We start from the raw sequence: 24,010 nt of genomic DNA, 5'->3' as shown, positions 1-24,010 counted from the left end.
TGAGGATTTTTGCATCTATGTTCATCAGTGATATTGGCCTGTAGTTTTCTTTCTTTCTGACATCCTTGTCTGGTTTTGGTATCAGGGTGATGGTGGCCTCGTAGAATGAGTTTGGGAGTGTTCCTCCCTCTGCTATATTTTGGAAGAGTTTGAGAAGGATAGGTGTTAGCTGTTCTCTAAATGTAGATAGAATTCACCTGTGAAGCCATCTGGTCCTGGGCTTTTGTTTGTTGGAAGATTTTTAATCACAGTTTCAATTTTAGTGCTTGTGATTGGTCGGTTCATATTTTCTATTTCTTCCTGATTCAGTCTTGGAAGGTTGTGCTTTTCTAAGAATTTGTCTATTTCTTCCAGGTTGTCCTTTTTATTGGCATATAGTTGCTTGTTGTAATCTCTCATGATCCTTTGTATTTCTGAAGTGTCAGTTGTTACTTCTCCTTTTTCATTTTTAGTTCTATTGATTTGAGTCTTCTCCCTTTTTTTCTTGATGAGTCTGGCTAATGGTTTATCAATTTTGTTTATCTTCTCAAAGAACCAGCTTTTAGTTTTATTGACCTTTGCTATCGTTTCCTTCATTTCTTTTTCATTTATTTCTGATCTGATCTTTATGATTTCTTTCCTTCTGCTAACTTTGGAGTTCTTTTGTTCTTCTTTCTCTAATTGCTTTAGGTGCAAGGTTAGGTTGTTTATTCGAGATGTTTCCTGTTTCTTAAGGTGGGATTGTATTGCTATAAACTTCCCTCTTAGAACTGCTTTTGCTGCATCCCATAGGTTTGGGTCGTCGTGTCTCCATTGTCATTTGTTTCCAGGTATTTTTTGATTTCCTCTTTGATTTCATCAGTGATCACTTCGTTATTAAGTAGTGTATTGTTTAGCCTCCATGTGTTTGTATTTTTTACAGATCTTTTCCTGTACTTGATATCTAGTCTCATAGCGTTATGGTCAGAAAAGATACTTGATACAATTTCAATTTTCTTAAATTTATCAAGGCTTTATTTGTGACACAAGATATGATCTATCCTGGAGAATGTTCCATGAGCACTTGAGAAAAATGTGTATTCTGTTGTTTTTGGATCGAATGTCCTCTAAATATCCATTAAGTCCATCTTGTTTAATGTATCATTTAAAGTTTGTGTTTCCTTATGTATTTTCATTTTGGATGATCTGTCCGTTGGTGAAAGTGGGGTGTTAAAGTCCCCTACTATGAATGTGTTACTGTCGATTTCTCCTTTTATGGCTGTTAGTATTTGCCTTATGTATTGAGGTGCTCCTATATTGGGTGCATAAATATTTATAATTGTTATATCATCTTCTTGGATTGATCCCTTGGTCATAATTTAGTGTCGTTCTTTGTGTCTTCTAATAGTCTTTATTTTAAACTCTATTTTGTCTGATATGAGAATTGCTACTCCAGCTTTGTTTTGGTTTCCATTTGCATGGCATATCTTTTTCCATCCCCTCACTTTCAGCCTATTTGTGTCTCTAGGTCTGAAGTGGATCTCTTGTAGACAGCATATATATGGGTCTTGTTTTTGTATCCATTTAGCCCATCTGTGTCTTTTGGTGGGAGCATTTAATCCATTTACATTTAATGTAATTATCGATATGTATGGTCCTATTCCGATTTTCTTAATTGTTTTGGGTTTGTTATTGTAGGTTTTTCCCTTCTCTTGTGTTTCTTGCCTAGAGCAGGTCCTATAGCATTTGTTATAAAGCTGATTTGGTGGTGCTGAACTCTCTCAGCTTTTGCTTGTCTGTAAAGGTTTTAATTTCTCCATCAAATCTGAATGAGATCCTTGCTGGGTAGAGTAATCTTGGTTGTAGGTTTTTCTCCTTCATCACTTCAAATATGTCCTGCCAGTCCCTTCTGGCTTGCAGAGTTTCTGCTGAAAGATCAGCTGTTAACCTTATTGGGATTCTGTTGTGTGTTATTTTTCCCTTGCTGCTTTTAATATGTTTTCTTTGTATTTAATTTTTGACCGTTTGATTAACATGTGTCTTGGCGTGTTTCTCCTTGGATTTATCCTGTATGGGACTCTCTGTGCTTCCTGGACTTGATTAACTATTTCCTTTCCCATATTAGGGAAGTTTTCAACTATAATCTCTTCAAATATTTTCTCAGTCCCTTTCTTTTTCTCTTCTTCTTCTGGAACCCCTATAATTCGATTGTTGTTGCGTTTAATATTGTCCCAGAGGTCTCTGAGACTGTCCTTAGTTCTTTTCATTCTTTTTTCTTTATTCTGCTCTGCAGTAGTTATTTCCACTATTTTATCTTCTAGGTCACTTATCTGTTCTTCTGTCTGAGTTATTCTGCTATTGATCCCATCTAGAGTATTTTTAATTTCATTTATTGTGTTGTTCATCATTGCTTGCTTCATCTTTAGTTCTTCTAGGTCCTTGTTAAATGTGTCTTGCATTTTGTCTATTCTATTTCCAAGATTTTGGATCATGTTTACTATCATTATTCTGAATTGTTTTTCAGGTAGACTGCCTAATTCCTCTTCATTTGTTAGGTCTGGTGGGTTTTTATCTTGCTTCTTCATCTGCTGTGTGTTTTTCTGTCTTCTCATTTTGCTTATCTTACTGTGTTTGGGGTCTCCTTTTTGCAGGCTGCAGTTCGTAGTTCCTGTTGTTTTTGGTGTCTTTCCCCAGTGGCTAAAGTTGGTTCAGTGGGTTGTGTAGGCTTCCTGGTGGAGGGGACTAGTGCCTGTGGTGTGGTGGATGAGGCTGGATCTTGTCTTTCTGGTGGGCAAGTCCACATCTGGTGGTGTGTTTTGGGGTGTCTGTGGACTTATGATTTTAGGCAGCCTCTCTGCTAATGGGTGGGGTTGTGTTCCTGTCTTGCTAGTTGTTTGGCATAGGGTGTCCAGCACTGTAGCTTGCTGGTCATTGAGTGAAGCTGGGTGCTGGTGTTGAGATGGAGATCTCTGGGAGATTTTCACCGTTTGATATTACATGGAGCTGCGAGGTCTCTTGTGGACCAGTGTCCTGTAGTTGGCTCTCCTACCTCAGGGGCACAGCACTGACTCCTGGCTGCAGCACCAAGAGCCTTTCATCCACATGGCTCAGAATAAAAGGGAGAAAAAGTAGAAAGAAAGAAAGAAGGAAAGAAGGAAAGAAAGGAAGGAAGGAGGGAAGGAAGAAAGGAGGGAAGGAGGGAAGGAAGGAAGCAAGAAAGGAAGGAAAGAAAGAGGAAAGAGGATAAAATAAAATAAAATAAAATAAAATAAAGTTATTAAAATAAAAATAATTATTAAGAAAAAAATTTTTAAAAAAAAAAAACGGATAGATAGAACCCTAGGACAGATGGTGACAGCAAAACTGTAGAGACAAAATCTCACACAGAAGCATACACATACACACTCACAAAAAGAGGAAAAGGGGAAAAAATAGTCTTGCTCTCAAAGTCCACCTCCTCAATATGGGATGATTCGTTGTCTATTCATGCATTCCACAGATGCAGGGTACATCAAGTTGATTGTGGAGCTTTAATCCGCTGCTTCTGAGGCTGCTGGGAGAGATTTCCCTTTCTGTTCTTTGTTCGCACAGCTCCCGGGGTTCAGCTTTGGATTTGGCCCTGCCTCTGCGTGTAGGTCACCGGAGGGCATCTGTTCTTCGGTCAGACAGGACGGGGTTAAAGGAGCAGCTGCTTCGGGGACTCTGGCTCACTCAGGCCAGGGGGAGGGAGGGGTGCGGATGCGGGACGAGCTTGCGGCGGCAGAGGCCGGCGTGACGTTGCACCAGCTGGCGGCACGCCGTGCGTCTCCCATGGAAATTGTCCCTGGATCACAGGACCCTGGTAGTGGCGGGCTGCAGAAGTTCCCGGGAGGGGAGGTGGGGATAGTGACCTGTGCTCGCACACAGGCTTCTTGGTGGCAGCAGCAGCAGCCTTAGCATCTCATGCCCGTCTCTGGGGTCCGTGCTGTTAGCTTCGGCTCGTGCCCGTCTCTGGAGCTCCTTTAAGCAGCGCTCTTAATCCCCTCTCCTCGCGCACCAGGAAACAAAGAGGGAAGAAAAAGTCTCTTGCCTCTCTGGCAGGTCCCGGCTAGCCGTGGTGCACTAACCCCTGCAGGCGGTGTTCACTCCGCCAACCCCAGTCCTTTCCCTGGGATCCTACCGAAGCCGGAACCTCAGCTCCCAGCCCCGGCAGGTGAGCAGACAAGACTCTCGGGCTGGTGAGTGCCAGTTGGCACCAATCCTCTGTGTGGGAATCTCTCCACTTTGCCCTTCGCACCCCTGTTGCTGTGCTCTCCTCCGTGGCCCCGAAGCTTCCCCCTCCGCCACCCGCTGTCTCCGCCCATGAAGCAGCTTCCTAGTGTGTGAAAACTTTTCCTCCTTCACAGCTTCCTCCCACTGGTGCAGGTCCCGTCCCTATTCTTTTGTCTCTGTTTATGCTTTTTTCTTTTGCCCTACCCAGGTACGTGGGGAGTTTCTTGCCTTTTGAGAGGTCTGAGGTCTTTTGCCATTGTTCAGTAGGTGTTCTGTAGTAGTTGTTCCACATGTAGATGTATTTCTGGTGTATCTGTGGGGAGCAAGGTGATCTCCGCATCTTACTCTTCCGCCATCTTCCCGATTCCCCCCACTCTGTGGTTTTGATTGGCATTTCCCTAATGAGTAAAGATGTTGAGCGTCTGTTCATGTGCTTGTTGCCTGTTTCTGTGTATTTTTTGGAGAAATGTCTATTCAGTTGCTTTGCCCATTTACAAACTGAAGGTTTTTTTTTTTTAAATTATGGAGTTGTAACAGTTCACTGTACATTCTGAATACATATCTCTTATTAAATATATGATTTGAAAATATTTTCTCCTGTTCTGTATGTTGTCTTTTCACTTTCTTAATGGTGCCCTTTAAGCACAAAACTTTTAATTTTGATAAAGCTCATTTTATCTGCTTTTGATTTTATTGTTTATGCCTTTAGTATAGTATCTAAGAAATAATTGCCTAACCTAAGGTCACAAAGATTTATTCCTGTTTTCCTCTAACAGTATATATATATATATATTTTTTTTTTGCGATACGTGGGCCTCTCACTGTTGTGGCCTCTCCCGTCGCGGAGCACAGGCTCTGGACGCGCAGGCTCAGTGGCCATGGCTCACGGGCCCAGCCACTCCGCGGCATGTGGGATCTTCCTGGATCAGGGCACGAACCCGTGTCCCCTGCATCGGCAGGCGGACTCTGAACCACTGCACCACCAGGGAAGCCCTAACAGTATATAATTTTAGCTCTTATATTTAGGTCTGTGATCCATTTTGAGCTAGTTTTTATGAATGGTGTAAGGAAGAGGTTCAGTATCGTTCTTTTGCATGAGGATATTTTATTGTTCCAGCATCATTTGTGAAAAAGATTATTTACCCATTGAATTTTGTTGGCACCCTTTTTGAAAATTAATTTACAAATAATGTAAGAGTTTATTTTTGTATTCTCAGTTCCATTCCATTAATCTATATGCCAGCACCACACTGTCTTGATTACTGTAGTTTTTTGGTAGGTTTTGGAATCAACAAATACAAATACTCCAAATGCAAACTTGAACGTTTGCTCCAAAGGCTCCATGGAGTAGAATGGAGGGGAGTAGGTAAAACCTAGAGGCCTACTCGAGGTGAATAGTCTAATAAGAAACACTTGTGTAAAGCCTGTACTCAAGGTGGTTGTACAGTTAGTGAAACTAGTTAACAAGAAGTAAGTTCTACCTTTCAAAAATGCATAAAAGTAAAACTTGATTGCCTGCATCAAAACTAGTGCTTATTAGGAAGGGAGATAAAAGTAACCTGAGAACTGCCAACCAGAAACCTGCTTTAAAAATGCCATTGTGCACTGCAAATTTATATTACCTGTTCTCAGAAGGAGAATTTAATTTTATTAATTTATTCAAGTTTAGAATTTTTAGGATATAAGAAACCATTGGTCATTTTGTAAATCATCTCTATGCCTAATAATGCTTGTTGTCTTAAAACATTTTGTCTGATAAGAAATACGGCTGTACTAGCTTTCCTTTGAACAGTAGTTGCCTGATATATATAGTTTTTTTTGTTATTATATGATTCTTTATTCATGTAGTCAACAAGCACAATAAAATTCCTGTTTTTCATGTTCATGTATTGTTTTATTAATTTTCCTATTGAACAATTTGATTTTTATTTTATAATAATTTTTTATACAGCAGGTTATTAGTTATCTATTTTATACATATTAGTGTATATATGTCAATCTGAATCTCCCAATTCATCCCACCACCACCATCCCACTCCCGCTTTATCCCCTTGGTGTCCGTATGTTTGTTCTCTACATCTCTGTCTCTATTTCTGCCGTGCAATCCAGTTCATCTGTACCATTTCTCTAGATTCCACATATATGCATTAATATACAATATTTGTTTTTATCTTCCTGACTTACTTCATTTTGTATGACAGTCTCTAGTTCCATCCATGTCTCTACAAATGACCCAGTTTTGTTCCTTTTTATGGCTGAGTAATATTCCATTGTATATATGTACCACATCTTCTTTATCCATTCATCACTTGATCGGAATTTTGGTTGCTTCCATGACCTGGCTATTGTAAATAGTGCTGCAGTGAACATTGGGGTTCATGTGTCGTTTTGAATTGTGGTTTTCTCAGGGTCTATGCCCAGCAGTGGGATTGCTGGGTCATATGGCAATTCTATTTTAAGTTTTTTTTTGTTTTTTTTTTTGGTACATGGGCCTCTCACTGTTGTGGCCTCTCCTGTTGAGGAGCACAGGCTCAGCGGCTATGGCTCACAGTCCCAGCCACTCCACGGCATGTGGGATCTTTCTGGACTGTGGCACAAACCCGTGTCCCCTGCATCAGCAGGCGGACTCTCAACCACTGTGCCACCAGGGAAGCCCTATTTTTAGTTTTTTAAGGAACCTCCATACTGTTCTCCATAGTGGCTGTATCAATTTACATTCCCACCAACAGTGCAAGAGGGTTCCCTTTTCTTCACACTCTCTCCAGCATTTGGTTTTTGTAGATTTTCTGATGATGCCAATTCTAACTGGTGTGAGGTGGTACCTCATTGTAGTTTTGATTTGCATTTCTCTAATAATTAGTGATGTTGAACAGCTTTTCATGTGCCTCTTGGCCATCTGTATGTCTTCTTTGGAGAAATGTCTATTTAGGTCTTCTGCCCATTTTTTGATTGGGTTGTTTGTTTTTTTAATATTGAGCTGCATGAGCTGTTTATATATTTTGGAGGTCAATCCTTTGTCCACTGATTCATTTGCAAATATTTTCTCCCATTCTGAAGGCTGTCTTTTTGTCTTGTTTATAGTTTCATTTGCTGTGCAAAAGCTTTTAAGTTTCATTAGGGCCCATTTGTTTATTTTTGTTTTTATTTGCAGTACTCTTGGAGGTGGGTCAAAAAGATTTTGCTGTATTTTATATCAAAGAGTGTTCTTCCTATGTTTTCCTCTAAGAGTTTTATAGTGTCTGGTCTTACATTTAGGTCTTTAATCCACTTTGAGTTTATTTTTCTGTATGGTGTTAAGGAGTGTTCTAATTTCATTCTTTTGCATATAACTCTCCAGTTTTCTCAGCACCACTTATTGACGAGACTGTCTTTTCTCCACTGTATATCCTTGCCTTCTTTGTCGTAGATTAGTTGACCATAGGGGTGTGGGTTTATCTCTGGGCTTTCTATCCTGTTCCATTGATTTATACTTCACTTTTTGTGCCAGTACCATATTGTCTTGATGACTGTAGCTTTGTAGTATAGTCTGAGATCAGGAGTCTGATTACTCCAGCTCCAGTTTTCTTTCTCAAGATTGCTTTGGCTACTTGCGGTCTTTTGTATCTCCATACAAATTTTAAGATTTTTTTTCTAGTTCTGTAAAAAATACCATTGGTAATTTGTTAGGGATTGAATTGTATCTGTAGATTGCTGTGTGTAGTATAGTCATTTTCACAATATTGATTCTTCCAATTCAAGAACATAGTATATCTCTCCAGCTGTTTGTGTCATCTTTGATTTCTTTCATCAATGTCATATAGTTTTCTGAGTACAGGTCTTTTACCTTCTTAGGTAGGTTTATTCCTAGGTATTTTATTCTTTTTGTTGCAATGGTGAATGGGATTGTTTCCTTAATTTCCTTTCTGATTTTTCATTGTTAGTGTATAAGAATGCAAGAGATTTCTGTGCGTTAATTTTGTATCCTGCAACTTTACCAAATTCATTGAATAGCTCTAGTAGTTTTCTGGTGGCATCTTTAGGATTCTCTATCTATAGTATCATGTCATCTGCAAACAGTGACAGTTTTACTTCTTGTTGTCCAATTTGTATTCCTTTTATTTCTTTTTCTTCTCTGATTGCCATGGCTAGGACATCCTAAACTATGTTGAATCATAGTGGACATCCTTCTCTTGTTCCTGATCTTAGAGGAAATGGTTTCAGTTTTTCACCATTGAGAATAATGACCTTTATTATGTTGAGGTAGGTATCTTCTGTGCCCACTTTCTGGAGAGTTTTTATATAAATAGTGGTGAATTTTGTCAAAAGCATTTTCTGCATCTGTTGAGATGATCATATGGTTTTTATTCTTCAGTTTGTTAATATGATGTAATCACAGTGATTGATTTGCATATTTTGAAGAATTCTTGCATCTGTGGGATAAATCCTACTTGATCATGGTGTATGATCCTTTTAATGTGTTGTTGGATTCTGTTTGCTAGTATTTTGTTGAGGATTTTTGCATCTATATTCCTCAGTGATATTGGTCTGTAATTTTCTTTTTTTGTAGTATCTTTGTCTGGTTTTGGTGTCAGGGTGATGGTGACCTTGTAGAATGAGTTCAGGATGTTCCTTCCTCTGCAAGTTTTTGGAAGAGTTTGAGAAGGCTGGGTGTTAGCTCTTCTCTGAATGTTTGATAGAATTCACCTGTGAAGCCCTCTGATCCTGAACTTTGTTGGAAAATTTTTAATTCCAGTTTCAATTTCATTACTTGTGATTGGTCTGTTCATATTTTCTATTTCTTCCTGGTTAAGTCTTGGAAGGTTATACCTTTCTAAGTATTTGTCCGTTTCTTCCAGGTTGTCCAATTTATTGGCATAGAGTTGCTTGTAGCAGTCGCTTATGATTCTTTTGTATTTCTACAGTTTCCGTTGTAACTTCTCCTTTTTCCTAATTTTATTGATTTGAGTTCTCTTCCTCTTTTTCTTGATGAGTCTGGCTAAAGGTTTATCAATTTTATTTATCTTCTCAAGAATCAGCTTTTTGTTTTATTGATCTTTCCTATTGTTTTCTTTGTTTCTATTTCATTTATTTCTGCTCTGATCTTTATGGTTTCTTTCCTTCTACTAACTTTGGGTTTTGTTTGTTCTTCTTTCTCTAGTTCCTTTAGGTGTAAGGTTAGATTGTTTATTTGAGATGTTTATTGTTTCTTGAGGTAGGATTGTATTGCTATAAACTTCCCCCTTAGAACTGCTTTTGCTGCATTCCATAGGTTTTGGGTCATCGTGTTTTCATTGTCATTTGTTTCTAGGTATTTTTTGATTTCCTGTTTGATTTCTTCAGTGATCTCTCGGTTATTTAGTAGCATATTGTTCAGCCTCCACGTGTTTGTTTTTTTACAGTTTTTTCCCCCTGTATTTGATAGCTAGTCTCATAGCGTTGTGGTTGGAAAAGATACTTGATACAATTTCAATTTTCTTAAATTTACCAAGGCTTAATTTGTGACCCAAGATATGATCTATCCTGGAGAATGTTCAATGAACACTTGAGAAGGAAGTGTATTCTGTTGTTTTTGGATGGAATGTCCTATAAATATCAATTAAGTCCATGTTGTTTAATGTGTCATTTAAAGCTTGTGTTTCCTTGTTTATTTTTATTTTGGATGATCTGTCCATTGGTGAAAGTGGGGTGTTAAAGTCCCCCAATATTATTGTGTTACTGTTGATTTTCCCTTTTACAGCTGTTAACATTTGCCTTATGTATTGAGGTGCTCATATGATGGGTGTGTATATATTTATAATTGGTATATATTCTTCTTGGATTGATCCTTTGATCATTATGTAGTGCCCTTCCTTGTCTCTTGTAACATTCTTTATATTTAAAGTCTATTTTATTTGATATAAGTATTGCTACTCTAGCTTTCTTTTGATTTCCATTTTCATGGAATATCTTCTTCCATCCCCTCACTTTCAGTCTGATTGTGTCCCTAGGTCTGAAGTGGGTCTCTTGTAGACAGCATATATATGGGTCTTATATTAGTATCCATTCAGCAAGTCTTTTTTTTTCATTGGAGTATTTAGTCCATTCACATTTAAGATAATTTTCAATATTTATGTTCCTGTACCATTTTCTTAATTGTTTTGGGTTTGTTTTTGTAGGTCCTTTTCTTCTCTTGTGTTTCCCCCTTAGAGAAGTTCCCTTAGCACTTGCTGTAGAGCTGGTTTGGTGGTGCTGAATTCTCTTAGCTTTTGCTTGTCTGTAAAGCTTTTGATTTCTCCATCTAATCTGAATGAGATCCTTGCCGGGTAGAGTAATCTTGGTTTTAGGTTCTTCCCTTTCATCACTTTAAGTATATCATGTACTCCCTTCTGGCTTGTAGAGTTTCTGCTGAGAAATCAGCTGTTAACCTTATGGGAGTTCCCTTGTATGTTATTTGTCATTTGTCTCTTGTTGCTTTTAACAGTTTTTCTTTGTCTTTAGTTTTTGTCAATTTGATTACTATGTGTCTCTGCGTGTTTCTTCTTGGGTTTATCCTGTTTGGGACTCTCTGCGCTTCCTGGACTTGGGTGGCTATTTCCTTTCCCATGTTAGGGAACTTTTCGACTATAATCTCTTCAAATATTTTCTCGGGTCCTTTCTCTCTCTCTTCTCCTTCTGCAACCCCTATAGTGTGAATGTTGGTGCATTTAATGTTGTCTCAGAGGCCTCTTAGGCTGTCTTCATTTCTTTTCATTTTTGTTTCTTTATTCTGTTCTACGGCAGTGAATTCCACCATTCTGTCTTCCAGGTCACTTATCCATTCTTCTGCCTCAGTTTTTCTGCTATTGATTCCTTCTAGTGTATTTTTCATTTCAGTTATTATATTGTTCATCTGTTTGTTTGTTCTTTAATTCTTCTAGGTGTTTGTTCTTTAATTCTTCTATTCTTTGTTAACCATTTGTTGCATCTTCTCAATCTTTGCCTCCATATTTTTCCAGGTCCTGGATCATCTTCACTATCATTATTCTGAATTCTTTTTCTGGAAGGTTGCCTGTCTCCACTTCATTTATTTGTTTTTGGGGGGCTTTATCTTATTCCTTCATCTGGTATATAGTCCTCTACCTTTTCAGTTTTTCTATCTTTCTGTGAATGTGGTTTTCATTCCCCGGGCTGCAGGATTGTAGTTCTTGCTTCTGTTGTCTGCCTTCTGGTGAATGAGGCTCTCAAACAGGCTTGTGCAAGTTTCCTGATTGGAGGGACTAGTGGTGGGTAGAGCTGGGTGTTGCTCTGGTGGACAGAGCTCATTAAAATTTTAATCTGCTTGTCTCCTGATTGGTTGGGCTGAGTTCCTTCTCTGTCGGTTGTTTGGCCTGAGGTGACCCAGCACTGGAGCCTACAGGCCCTTTGGTGGGGCTAATGGCGGACTCTGGCAGGGTTCCCACCAAGGAGTACTTCCCAGAACCTCTGCTGCCAGTGTCCTTGTCCCTTTGGTGAGCCACAGCCACCCCCCGCCTCTGCAGAAGACCCTCCAACACTAGCAGGTAGGTCTGGTTCAGTCTCCTGTGGGTTCACTCCTTCATCCCCCTGGGCCCTGATGCACACACTACTTTCTGTGTGTCCTCCAAGAGTGGAGTCTCTGTTTTCCCTAGACCTGTAGAAGTTCTGCAATCAAATCCTGCTAGCCTTCAAAGTCTGATTCTCTGGGAATTCCTCCTCCAGTTGCTGGACCCCCAGCTTGGGAAGCCTGACGTGGGGCTCAGAACCTTCACTCCAGTGGGTGGACTTCTCTGATATAATTGTTCTCCAGTTTGTGAGTCACCCACCCAGTGGTTATGGGATTTGATTTTATTGTAATTTCACCCCTCTTACCATCTCATTGCAGCTTCTTCTTTGTCTTTGGATGTGGGATATCTTTTTTAGTGAGTTCCAGTGTCTTCCTGTTGATGATTGTTCAGCAGTTATTTGTGATTACCTTGCTCTCGCAAGAGGGAGTGAGCACATGTCCTTCTACTGATATATTTAGTTTTAAAGACAATTTTTAGAGCAGTTTTAGGTTCACAGCAAAATTAAGAAGGAGATACAAATGTTTCCCATAAACCCCCTGCCCCGCACACATGAGTAGCCTCTTCCATTATCAACATCCTCAAGCAAAGTGGTACATATGTTATAACTGATGAACCTACATTTCCACATCATAATCACCCAAAGTCCATAGTTTACCTTAGGGTTCACTCTTGGTGTTGTGCATTCTGTGGATTTGCACAAATGTATAATGACTATATCCATCATTCTAGTATCATACAAAGTAGTTTTAATAACTTAAAAATCCTCATGCTCTGCCTATTCATCTCTCTCTCACCCTCTTCCCCCACAACCCCTGGCATTTTTACTTTCGCCGTAATTTTGCCTTTTCCAGAATATAGTAGGAATCATACAATATGTAGCCTTTTCAGATTGTCTTCTTTCACTTAGTAACATACATTTAAGGTTTTCTATATTTTCATGGCTTGATAGCTCATTATTTTTAGTGCCAAATATTATTCCATTATCTGGTTGTACCACCATTGATTTATGCATTCACCTATTTTAGGACATCTTGGTTGCCTCCAAGTTTTGGCAGTTTTGAACAAAGTTGCTATTAGCATCCATGTGTGAGTTTTGTGTAGATGTACGTTTTCAGCTTCTTTGGGTACATACTAAGGAGTGAAATTCCTGGATCCTATGGTAACAGTATGTTTAGTTTTTTACAAAATTGCCAGATTGTCCGGTTTTCCAAAGTGGTGTACCATTTTGCATTCCCATCAGCAATGAAAGAGAGTTCCTGTTATTGCACATCCTCTTCAGCATTTGATGTTGTCAGTATTCCAGATTTTGGCCATACTAATAAATGTGTCCTGGTATCTCATTGTGGTTTTAATTTGCATTCCCCTTGTAACATATGGTGTGGAGCATATGTTCATATGCTCATTTACCATCTGTATATCTTCTTTGGTGAGGTATCTGTCAAGACCTTTGGCTCATTTTTTGTTGGGTTGGTTGTCTTATTCCTGCCTTTTAAGAGTTCTGTGTAAATTTTGGATAACAATCCTTTATCAGCTGTGCCTTAGCAAATATTTTCTCTCAGTCTGTGGCTTGTCTTTAATTCTCTTATCTTCCACAGAGCAGAAGCTTTTAATTTTAATGAAGTCCAACTTACCCATTATTTCTTTCATAGATTATGTCTTCGGTGTTGTATCTAAAACGTCATACCAAAGGTCAGATAGGTTTTTTCCTATGTTATCTTCTAGGAGTTACGTAGTTTTGTGTTTACACAAATTGATCTATGACCCATTTTTAGTTAATTTTTGTAAAAAGTGTAACATCTGTGTCTAGATTCATTTTTTTTGCATGTAGGTATCTAGTTGTTCCAACATCATTTGTTGAAAAGACTGTCTTTGCTCCATTGTATTGCTTTTGCTCTTTTGTCAAAGGTCAGTTGGCTATATTTACAGAGGTCTATTTCTGGGATCCCTATTCTGTTGTATTGATCTATTTGTCTATCTTTCTCCACATTGTTTTGATCATTTTAGCTTTATAGTAAATCTTGAAGTCCCGGTACTTTCAGCCCTCCCATTTTGTTCTTCAGTATTGTGTTGGCTATGCTAGATATTTTGCCTTTCCATATAAACTTTAAAAATCAGTTTGTTGGTATCCACAAAATCCCAAATTCGATTGGGATTGCATTGAATCTATAGACTACATTGGGAAAACTGACATCTTGACAATATAGTGTCTAACTATCCGTGAACATGAAATATCTCTCCATTTATTTAGTTCTTTGATTTCATCATCAGCATTTTTTAGTTTTACTCCTGTAGATCTTGTACATATTCAGTAGACTTATACCTAAGTATTTCATTTTTTTGGATGCTAATGTAAATGGTATTGTGTTTCAATTTCAAATTCCAGTTAGTTTTTGCTGGTATATAGGAAATAAATTGACTTTTGTATATTAGCAATGTATCCTGCAACCTTGCTATAATCATTTCTTAGTTCCAGAAGATTTTTTGTCAATGCTTTTGGATTTTCTACATAGGTGATTATGTTATCTATGGATGGATAGTTTTATTTCTTCCTTCCCAGTCTGTATACCTTTTATTTCATATTTTTGTCTTATTTCATTAGCTAGAACTTCAGTACAATGTTGAAAAACAGTAGTGAGAGGTAACAGCCTGGCCTTGTTCCTAATCTTAGTGGGAAAGATTTGAGTTTCTCACCATTAAGTACCATATTACCTATAGAATTTTTGGTAGGTATTATCAAGTTAACAATGTTCCCATCTATTTCTGTTAGTGAACCAAACTTGGGTACACTTGCCTGTGTGCAGTAAAGTCAATCTGCTGATACTGGGTTTTTGTGAAGAAAAGTACAGTATTTATTGCAAAGCGCCCAATGTGGGGCAAGCAAGGAGAATGGGCAGCTCATGCTCAAAAGACCTGAACTCCCCCTTGGCCTTTAGGGCTTTTAAAGACAGTGTGTGGGAGAGGGTTGCAGAGTACATGATCAGCTTGTGCTCTGGCTGGTTGATGGTGACATAACAGGGTGATGTTTCTAAAATCTCGATCATCAACTTTCTGGTTCCAGCTAGTCTGGGGTCTACATGCTGGTTGTCAGCATGCAGTTAACTTCTTCCACCTGGTGGGTTTTTTTTAGTATCTGCAAAACAACTTAAGGATATGGCTCTAAATATTATCTATGGCTCTTGTGGAGGAGCTAAGTATCCTCATGATGTTTTATGGCTAATTAATATTATTTTGTCTTGCTTGGTGGTTTTCCTTTGTTCCTGTATTTTCTCACTTCTTTAATTAAAGTTGCTCTTTGGAACTCGGCAAAGGCCTAGGAGGCTAAACCTTCTTCTACAAACAAAAGGCAGGGGACACAGTGGGGTGTCTGTGTCTGAGAAGGCCTCTCAGGGTCCTGCTCAGTTTCATTCTAGTTTACTGAGAGTTTTTGTCATGAATGGGTGTTGGATTTTGTCACATGCTTTTTATGCATCTATATGATGATGTGGTTTTTCTTTTTTAGCCTATTGATATGATGGATTTATCAATTGGTTTTTGAATGTTGAACCAGCCTTGCACACTTGGGATAAATAGCACTTAGTCATGGTGTAGAATTCTTTTTACTACACTCTCTTTCTTCTCATATCTATTTTCATGAAATACCTTTTTCCATCGCTTCAATTTCAGTCTGTGTCTTTAGCCCTGAAATGAATCTCTTATAGACAGCGTATTGTGGGCTCTTGTTTTATTATCCAATCTGCCACTCTATGCCTTTTGATTGGAATGTTTAGTGCATTGACATTTAAGGTAATTTTTGATGATTGCCATTTTAAACCTTGTTTTCCAGTTGATTTTATATTTCTGTTTTGTTCCTTTCTTTTAGTTTTTCTTTCCTTTTATGGTTTGATAATCTTCTTTTGTATTATGCTTGTGTTCTTTTTGGGTTTTGTGAATCTATTTTATGTTTTTGATTTGTGGTTAGTGTTTTTCAAGTGTATTAACCCATTACTATACCTACTTGCTTTAGACTTGTAGTCATATAGGCTCAAACACATTTTTTAAAAATTCTCCATGTTCTTACACCCCTCCTCAACATTTTATTATTTTGATGCACTGTTTTACATCTTCATGTTTATCCTTTTGCTATTCATTGTAGTTTCATCACATTCAAATTTTTTTATCTTTATTTTTAAAATTTATGTACTGGCTTTTTAAAGTGATTTGCTTTCCAACTGTGATTTTCTCTTTCCTATAGATTCTTGCTTCTTTTCTGTTTACATAAGTCCTTTCAATAGTTCTTTTGGGTTACATGTAGTATTGCTGTATTCCTTTAGTTTTTGCTTATCTGAGAAATTCTTTATCTCTCCTTCTAGTCTAAATGCTAATCTTGCTGGATAGAGTATCCTAGGTTGCAGGTTTTTCCCTTCTAGGGCTTTGAATATATCTTGCCACTCCCCTCTGGTCTGTGTTTCTGTAGAGAAATCAGATGATAGCCTTATGGGGGTTCCCTTGTAACTGACTCTTTGTTTTTCTCTTGCTGCCTTTAGAATCCTCTCTTTAACTATAACTTTTGCCATTTTAATTATAATATATCTTGGTGTAGGTCTATTTGGGTTCATTTTTTTTGGGACCCTCTGTACTTCTTGTACCTAGATATAATTTCCTTCTTTAGATTTGGGAAGTTTTCAGCCAATTTATTTGTAACTTCTTCAAATACATTTTCAATCCTCTTTTCTCTTTCTTCTCCTTCTGGGGTCCCTATTAAGTGTAAATTTGTTTGCTTTATATTATCCCATAGGTCTTGTATGTTGCTTTCACTTTGTTTGTTTTTTTTTTCATTTGTCTTTCTGTCTGTTGTTCTGACTGGGTGATTTCCATTCTAATCTTCCAGATCACTTATTCGTTCTTCTGAATTATGTAGTTTGGTATTTATTGCTTTAGCTCAGCAAATTAGTTTTCTAATTTTAATTGGCTCCTCTTTATAGTTTCTAGTTCCTTGTTACAGTGGTCTGCATTTCTATTAATAGCCTTTCTTAATTCCTTCAGTTTTTTATTACATCCTTTTTGAACTCAGGATCTGGTAGACTGGAGAGATCTGTTTAATTGTTTTTTCATTCAGGGGATTTCTCTTGTTCTTTTAATTGGAAGTGGTTCCTCTGATTCTTCATTTTATATTTCTGTGACTCTACGAATTTAGGAGAAACAGTTATCTACTGTGGTCTTGAAGAGCTGTTTTTATGTGGGACCCTCCCTGTCTAGCCTGTGTGAGTCTAATATTTTTGGTTAGAGGGCTGTTTTTAGTATGGATGCCTTCCTTGGCTTTCCTCAGTGTGTGCTGCCTGTTATCCTCTTGATGTGGGGTGTGGCTGGTGTTGGGGTGATCAGAGCCTGCACTGGATGTTGAGCGGGGCCTCCGTTTTGCTCTGTGGTTTACACAGCCCTGTTGCGGGTAGGGTCTGTTCCCCAACTGTTGTAGTAGAAGCTTCCTGATCCGTTTCTAAGCTGTGGTGTGAGGTAGGTGGGACTGAAACACTTCCACTGGAAGAAGAGCCAGTGAGTGTTCCTCCACAGGAGCTGTCTATTGGGAAGTGCACTCTGTGGTCTAGCCCATTGCCTGTTGTGTGGGCTCACAAAGTATACTGTTGTTGGCACTGCCCTTGGCCCTGCCTCAGCCTTGAGAATGCAAGCAATCAGCCCAGATGTCTCTCAGGCGCTGTGCTCACCAGTCCACCAGCATAGATAGGCTGGCACAGATCCACTGAAATCAGGCACTGGGACCAGCCGAGACTTATGGAGTCAACCCACACCTCGACCCTGCCTCTGTGTGTTCTGGAAGCTGCTAATGCTGGATCCACCCAGCCACAGGAGTACCAGTAGTCTGCTCGAATGTTCCGTAGGCACTGAGCTTACAAAGGAGATGATGGCATAAAACCTCAAAAGCCACCAGGACACTGCTCAAATTTCAGCCCCGCTTCGAAAGTTGTGCGGTTCCTGGGGATCAGCACAGATTTCAGCCTTGCCTCTGAGTGTGGACAGCCCATGGTGCTTGTGTACTCCCAGAGCTCACAGAGGCAGAGCTGTGCCCACTGCAAGCATGTTTTGGTGGGGCTCCACCCTTCCCTTCTTGCACGCACTAACAATGGGGCTTCAATGGGAGACTTGGGCTCTGTCCTGCGTACCCCCAGTTGCAGCCTAAGGCACACTCCAGCCCCTTCAGGCTGAAATAGGTAATTATGTTCCATCTTTTGTGTGTGTGTGTAAGTCTTTTATCTCTGTCTGTCTCTTTTCTGGTCAGTTTAGCTAAAGGATTGTCAATTTTCTTGATCTCTTTAGAGAATCAAATTTTAGTTTAATTGATTTTCTGTATTTTTCTCTTTTCTATGTCATTAATTTCTGCTCAAACCTTTATTATCTCTTTCTTTCTTTTTGCTTCAGCTTCAGGTTGTTCTTTTATTCTGTGACTTAAGGTGAATGGTTAGGTTAGTGATTTCATATATTCTTTTTTAATATAGCTGCTCGTAGGTATAAATTTCCCTCTCTGCTCTGCTTAGGCTTCATCTCAGAAGTTTTGATGTGTTGTATTATACATTGTTCTACAATTGTTGAACGATGTTGTGAACACTGTTCATTGTATGAATGGCATTGTAGCATACACTGTTCTACAATATTCTTGTTTTTTTCTTTCACCCATTTGTTATTTAGTCAAGGGTATATATTATATATATATGTGTGTGTGTGTGTGTGTGTATATATATATATATATATATATATATATACACAAACTCACATATGTATAAAATTTGTTACATTAGCCTTTCTGCTTCTGATTTGTGGTTCTCTTCCTTTGTTCTTGTGGGCTCAGGTTGCCATTTGGTGTCATTTTCTTCCTCCAGTGTAACCTTGTTCCCATACACCTTCTTTGTGTTATTATTTTCAAATATATTATATATCCCATATTACAATTATATACATATTACTTTTTACATTGCTTTTTTAACCAGTTAAGATTGGAGAGGAAATATGCAATTATACTGTCTTTTATAATTATCTACGTTAATTACTTTTCCTTGTAATCTTTTTTTTTGTGTGTAGATTCATATTACTCTCTTTCAGCCTGAAGAACTTAAGTATTTTTTGAAAGGGAGCTCTGCTAGCAACACATTCTGTCAGTTTTTGTTATCTGGAAACATCTTTATTTCACCTCCATTTTTTTTTTTTTTTTTTTTTTTTTTTTTTTTTTTTTTTTTGCGGTACGCGGCCCTCTCACTGTTGTGGCCTCTCCAGTTGCGGAGCACAGGCTCCGGACGCGCAGGCTCAGCGGCCATGGCTCACGGGCCCAGCCACTCCGCGGCATGCGGGATCTTCCTGGACCGGGGCACGAACCCGTGTCCCTTGCATCGGCAGGCGGACTCTCAACCACTCCGCCACCAGGGAAGCCCTCACCTCCATTTTTGAAAGATAATTTTGATGAACTTTGATTCTTGGTTAACAGGGTTGTTGTTTTTTTTCCCAGTACATTAAGTATGTCATTCCACTACCTTTTGGCTTCATTGTCTTTGGTAAGAAAGTCAGCTATTAATCTTATTGGGGCTCCCTTGTATACAATGAATCATTTTCCTCTTGCTGCTTTCAATATATTTTTTTTTGATTTTAGCATTTTTACCTTGATGTGTCTGGGAGTAGGTTTCTTTGATTTTATCCTACATGGAGTTTATTGAGGTTCTTAGATGTATAAATAATGCTTTTCAAAAAATTTAGAACATTTTCAACCAATATTTCTGAGTGTTTTTCTCCTCCTTTCTCTCCTTTCCTTCCAGTACTCTCAAGATGCACATGTTGGTGTGATTAATAGTATCCCACTTTTCTTTGAGACTGTTCACTTTTCTTCAGTTTTTCCTGCACAGTTGTGATTATCTTCTCCTTGTTTTCCATTATCAGTATCTTACATCCTCAAAATTTCTTTATTAAATAAATCCATATTAATATTTCTGAGGCATTGCTTACACATATTATTTCCCAACTTGAAAGCTTCCAGTGACTCTCCCTTGTCTATACTGCAAATCAGTTTTATAGATTGCCATTGTATGGCTCATCATACCTCATCAGCCTTTTTGTACTCTTCTTCTACATTAATCTTTTAATCTGCCCAATTTGGCTTATCCATTATTCTCTCAACATACTAGGCACATTCTGCCTTCATGTCTTTTCTTATGCTCTCCTAGCCAACTTCTATCTTTTAATGTTTAATCTAGCTTCTAGGAAGTCTTCTGTGAAAATCTAGGTAAGTCTGTTGTAAAAGGAAGCCACAGTTTTATTCTCAACTCCTACAACACTTCATGTCTATCACTTGTTTATGGTACCGCGTGTTGTCATTTTCAAAAATTGTTTTGTTCAGTTTAGTAAATTTTAAGCTTTTTGGTAGTTAGTTATTTCTTTGCATCTTCCCACTTAATACAGTACTCTGAACATAAGGAAAAGCAATAAATGCAGTTGTTGATAATGTTTTATGCAACATGACATTTAAGCATATTTCAATTACTGACAGGCAATGAATATAATCAAAACAGAAAAGCTTTACCCCCAAATTAATTATTAGAGTTGGAAATTGAAGTAAAACATTAATTAATTAAACAATTACTCTTTTCTACTAAAATCAGTGCATGATAGTGGTGTTTATTGATTGAAAAATAGTAGTTGGTCCCATATATATAAACAACTGCAAATATACTGTTTTGGTCAACTAATGGTTTGGCGATTATTAGAGAAGCTCTGGATAGAAAAAACATTAACTGAGAAGAATGGGTCTCTTTGCTGACTCTGTCATTTCCTTCAGTTCTCTCTATTTCCATTCATTATCAAAACTAGTAATCACCAACCAGATGTTCCTCACCTCTAAGACCACTGTTCAGAGTGAGTCCCTGAGCCAAAGTTGTCTCTTTGTAATGATCTATATTTAATATCAGCAATTGTTTTTCATATATAATACAGTTAATGTCAGCACTTCTTTTTCACATATAATATAGATACTTTTAATCCTATTTTACAATGTGAATGATACTGACCAGTATTTTATTATTGGGTTGCCTCTTTAGTTGACATAAAAGAAAGAGAAGGCAATTTCAGAAAGCATGCCATGGAGCAGATAAGGTATATTCTATGCTGATAGCCCGTTAAGCAAATTGGATAAAATTGTCCTGACATCCTAGTTGGATTTGGCTTTGCCATTCTGAAATTTTAACTTATATGCATGTAAACATCTATCTACATAATAGGTTTCTGTGTCTATAAACAGCTATGGCAATACAAGAATAAATAGGGTACTTATTAAAATAACAAACAAACATATCTTGAAAAACAGATGAATTTTATCAAAATGAGATGTAGAATTATAAGTAAAATCATAACTAGAAAGATAAGTATGTTATAGGCAGAAGCAGCTTTATTTCCATTTTCAACTCTTCTTGATCTTTCATTTAGACTCTTAGGGAGTCTAAACAACATAATCCTTCCCTTATAAGAAACTATTATTTTTGTTTTATGCAAATAGAGGACATCATTAAAATTTTAAAAAATCATGAAATATACCATCAGTGTTCATTGTCTAATGGACTTTCCTTTAAATAAATTTGATGAAAATGCAAAGATTTTCATAAGTTTTAAATGGCAAATCTTTCTGCATAAGAAAGGGATTTGCTTGTTTTATAGGTAAAATTTTCAGCCTAGTATGGATTTTCATTATACATTTCATTATGCAGATAAGTATGTATGTGTATGTCTTCAATTCTGAAGTTGTTTATCTTGAAACTTAAATAATTAAGATAACTTTATATGATACTATATTTATACATGGAGAATGTGAAGCAATACAAATATGTTTACAAATAACTTTATTGTTTATATAACAGTCAATTATTAGGGTTCAACAAATTGTTTATAAATTTAACAAATATGTTAGGATGCGTAGAAATGTGTTTATTGTATTATGAAAAACACATAATTACATTTAAAAATATTCCTTTAATTAAGCTTTTAAAATTCTCATGGGTTAGTAGAATTTAAATCATATTTAATAAAGTCCTTTTTCTTTCTTTAGGAAAAACTCAAAGAGAAGGAAGAAAATCTGAATCTTGCAAACCAATTCTTAAAGTAGAATACAAAACCTGTAGAAACAGGTATGCATTTTTACTTTGAGAGTTATGGGAAAATATGTAAGAAACAGAGACAAGAAATTCAGATAACCTTTAATGTTTATATATTGTTTAAAGTTTTACATAATTATATTAACTGGCTGAATCTTCTTCATTGATAATAACAGATTTCTTATTGTTCAAGTGGCAAATGTATTATGTCAACGTTATTATAAATAGCAAATCAGTTATTTTAAAATTTATATGAATATTCAGATGAGTATTATATACATTAATTTTAACAATATAGGGCTTTTGGGCCATGCAATTACAAGCAGCAGTCATTCAACATTATTAAACAGCAGAAGCTATGTACCTGTTGGTATTACACATGAATTAAATACATAACCAAGTCTCTGTACTTTAGGATCTTACATTCTGAAGTTGGAAAGACTATAGTTAGTTGTGAAGGTAAACGTTTATGTATATTGCCATAATACAATAGTGCTAAATTTTAAGATACAGAAAATTAAATAAAAAATAATATTTAATAGAAATTTATCTTGTATATACAGCAGCCATATCCTATGCATCAGCAATGTTTATACTTACAGTAATTATTAGTGGCAATACTCTCATCCAGAATTACCATAATTACAAATCTTGCCTAGACCTTAGTTTTATTTTAAGTCTAAATTGGATAATTCTACTTTATATTACTTAAATGTTCACACTAGAATATTTTCCTGTTGTCATAGGTGCATTTAATGTTTGCTTATAGCTGCTCTTCTCAAGGTATAGTAGATAGATGGATCAATACCTCTTTAGTTCAGCCTAATGTTACTATGTATAACTAGTAAAAATCATCATGATTTTATTACTATTGTAACTAAAGTATTAAAACACTTAAAATTTAATCATTATGGATGAAAATATTTTACATATATTCTTTTCCTTCTTAAATCAGTGTTTATAACTTAAACTTTGCTTGAGTCTTCAGGCTCAATGTTATTTACATCCATTGTTATACAGTGTCACACTTAAAGGACTATTGAAGCAGTTGACCACTTCACACTTATTAACTGTTCCTAGCAGCTTGTGGTTTCTTTTTTTTCTTTTCTTTTCATGTATGTATTTGTTTTTGAAAGTTTTCCTCTATCCTTCAGTTTTGGGCTTTTGGGACTTCTAATTTCCATTGTGTTTATCCACTAGTATCTAGTCTTTTATTTGCTATAGACTAAGAAATTTGAAACCCTAGTTTGTAAAATGAGAATGAAGAGGTTCATGTGAAGGCGTGAGAGGTTTTTCCCTGATAAAGTACATGATCCATGGACTTTATGACATGTATTTTGTTATATATAAATGTATTTTTTATGAGGTGCTCAACAATATGTAGCTTAATTCAATTAAAACAAAATGTATTAAGTTATTACTGCATAATGTGCATTGAGCAATTTGTTTGGCACACTAAAATAGAAATTACCGCCTGCTTTTGAATCTGTTATGGTCTAGTACCAGAAGTAAGCCCATAAACTCGTGGTTTCTATACAACAGGTAAGGTGCTTTTATAGAGACATGCTATGAGAGCACAGCAAAAGGACAGCTAACCTTGCCTAAAGGGAGTAGGGAGGACAACAGTGAAGAGAGAAATCACTGAAATTCTTCTTAGGAAAGGAGATGCCTGAGATGGGATTTAAGGGATGGAAGATAGGATGGTGCCAGATGAAGGGAGAAAAGGGTAAACATGAAGAAAATGTACTTCAGAAATCAAGAATTCAAGGCAAGGCACTTTAAAATAATGATTAAGATCATTGCGGCACTATTTACAATAGCTAGGACATGGAAGCAACCTAAATGTCCATCAACAGATGAATGGATAAAGAAGATATGGCACATAAATACAATGGAATATTACTCAGCCATAAAAAGGAATGAAATTGAGTTATTTGTAATGAGATGGATGGACCTAGAGCCTGGCATACAGAGTGAAGTAAGTCAGAAAGAGAAAAACAAATACCGTGTGCTAACGCACATATATGGAATCTAAAAAAATAAATTAGAGCATTTTCCCTTTTTTAGCTTACAACACAAATATTTATATGAAAATATTAAGACAGAACTTTAAATAAAAAGTAGTGAAGGCATTTTATATGTAGGTTTTGATGGAAACTTTTTAAA

General features: G+C 37.1%; 2 protein-coding genes across 6 annotated transcripts in view; both read left to right on the top strand.

Moving 5' to 3' along the window:
• The window catches only part of SLC15A2 (solute carrier family 15 member 2), a 779,020-nt gene that overhangs the window by 130,828 nt on the left and 624,182 nt on the right, over window positions 1–24,010 (top strand). The window lies entirely within an intron of this gene.
• STXBP5L (syntaxin binding protein 5L) overlaps window positions 1–24,010 on the top strand; it is a 361,807-nt gene that overhangs the window by 162,210 nt on the left and 175,587 nt on the right. For all 5 annotated transcript variants that reach the window (XM_033403324.2, XM_033403323.2, XM_004278542.4 and 2 more), the window contains exon 10: window positions 21,799–21,877. In XM_033403324.2, the coding sequence (XP_033259215.1) occupies window positions 21,799–21,877 (79 nt within the window). The remainder of the gene's footprint in view (window positions 1–21,798; window positions 21,878–24,010) is intronic.

This window comes from Orcinus orca, chromosome 5 (assembly GCF_937001465.1).
Source record: "Orcinus orca chromosome 5, mOrcOrc1.1, whole genome shotgun sequence".
NCBI lineage: Eukaryota > Metazoa > Chordata > Mammalia > Artiodactyla > Delphinidae > Orcinus > Orcinus orca.
Note: the sequence above shows the minus strand (reverse complement) of the source record. Positions and strands in the feature narration are given on the sequence as shown.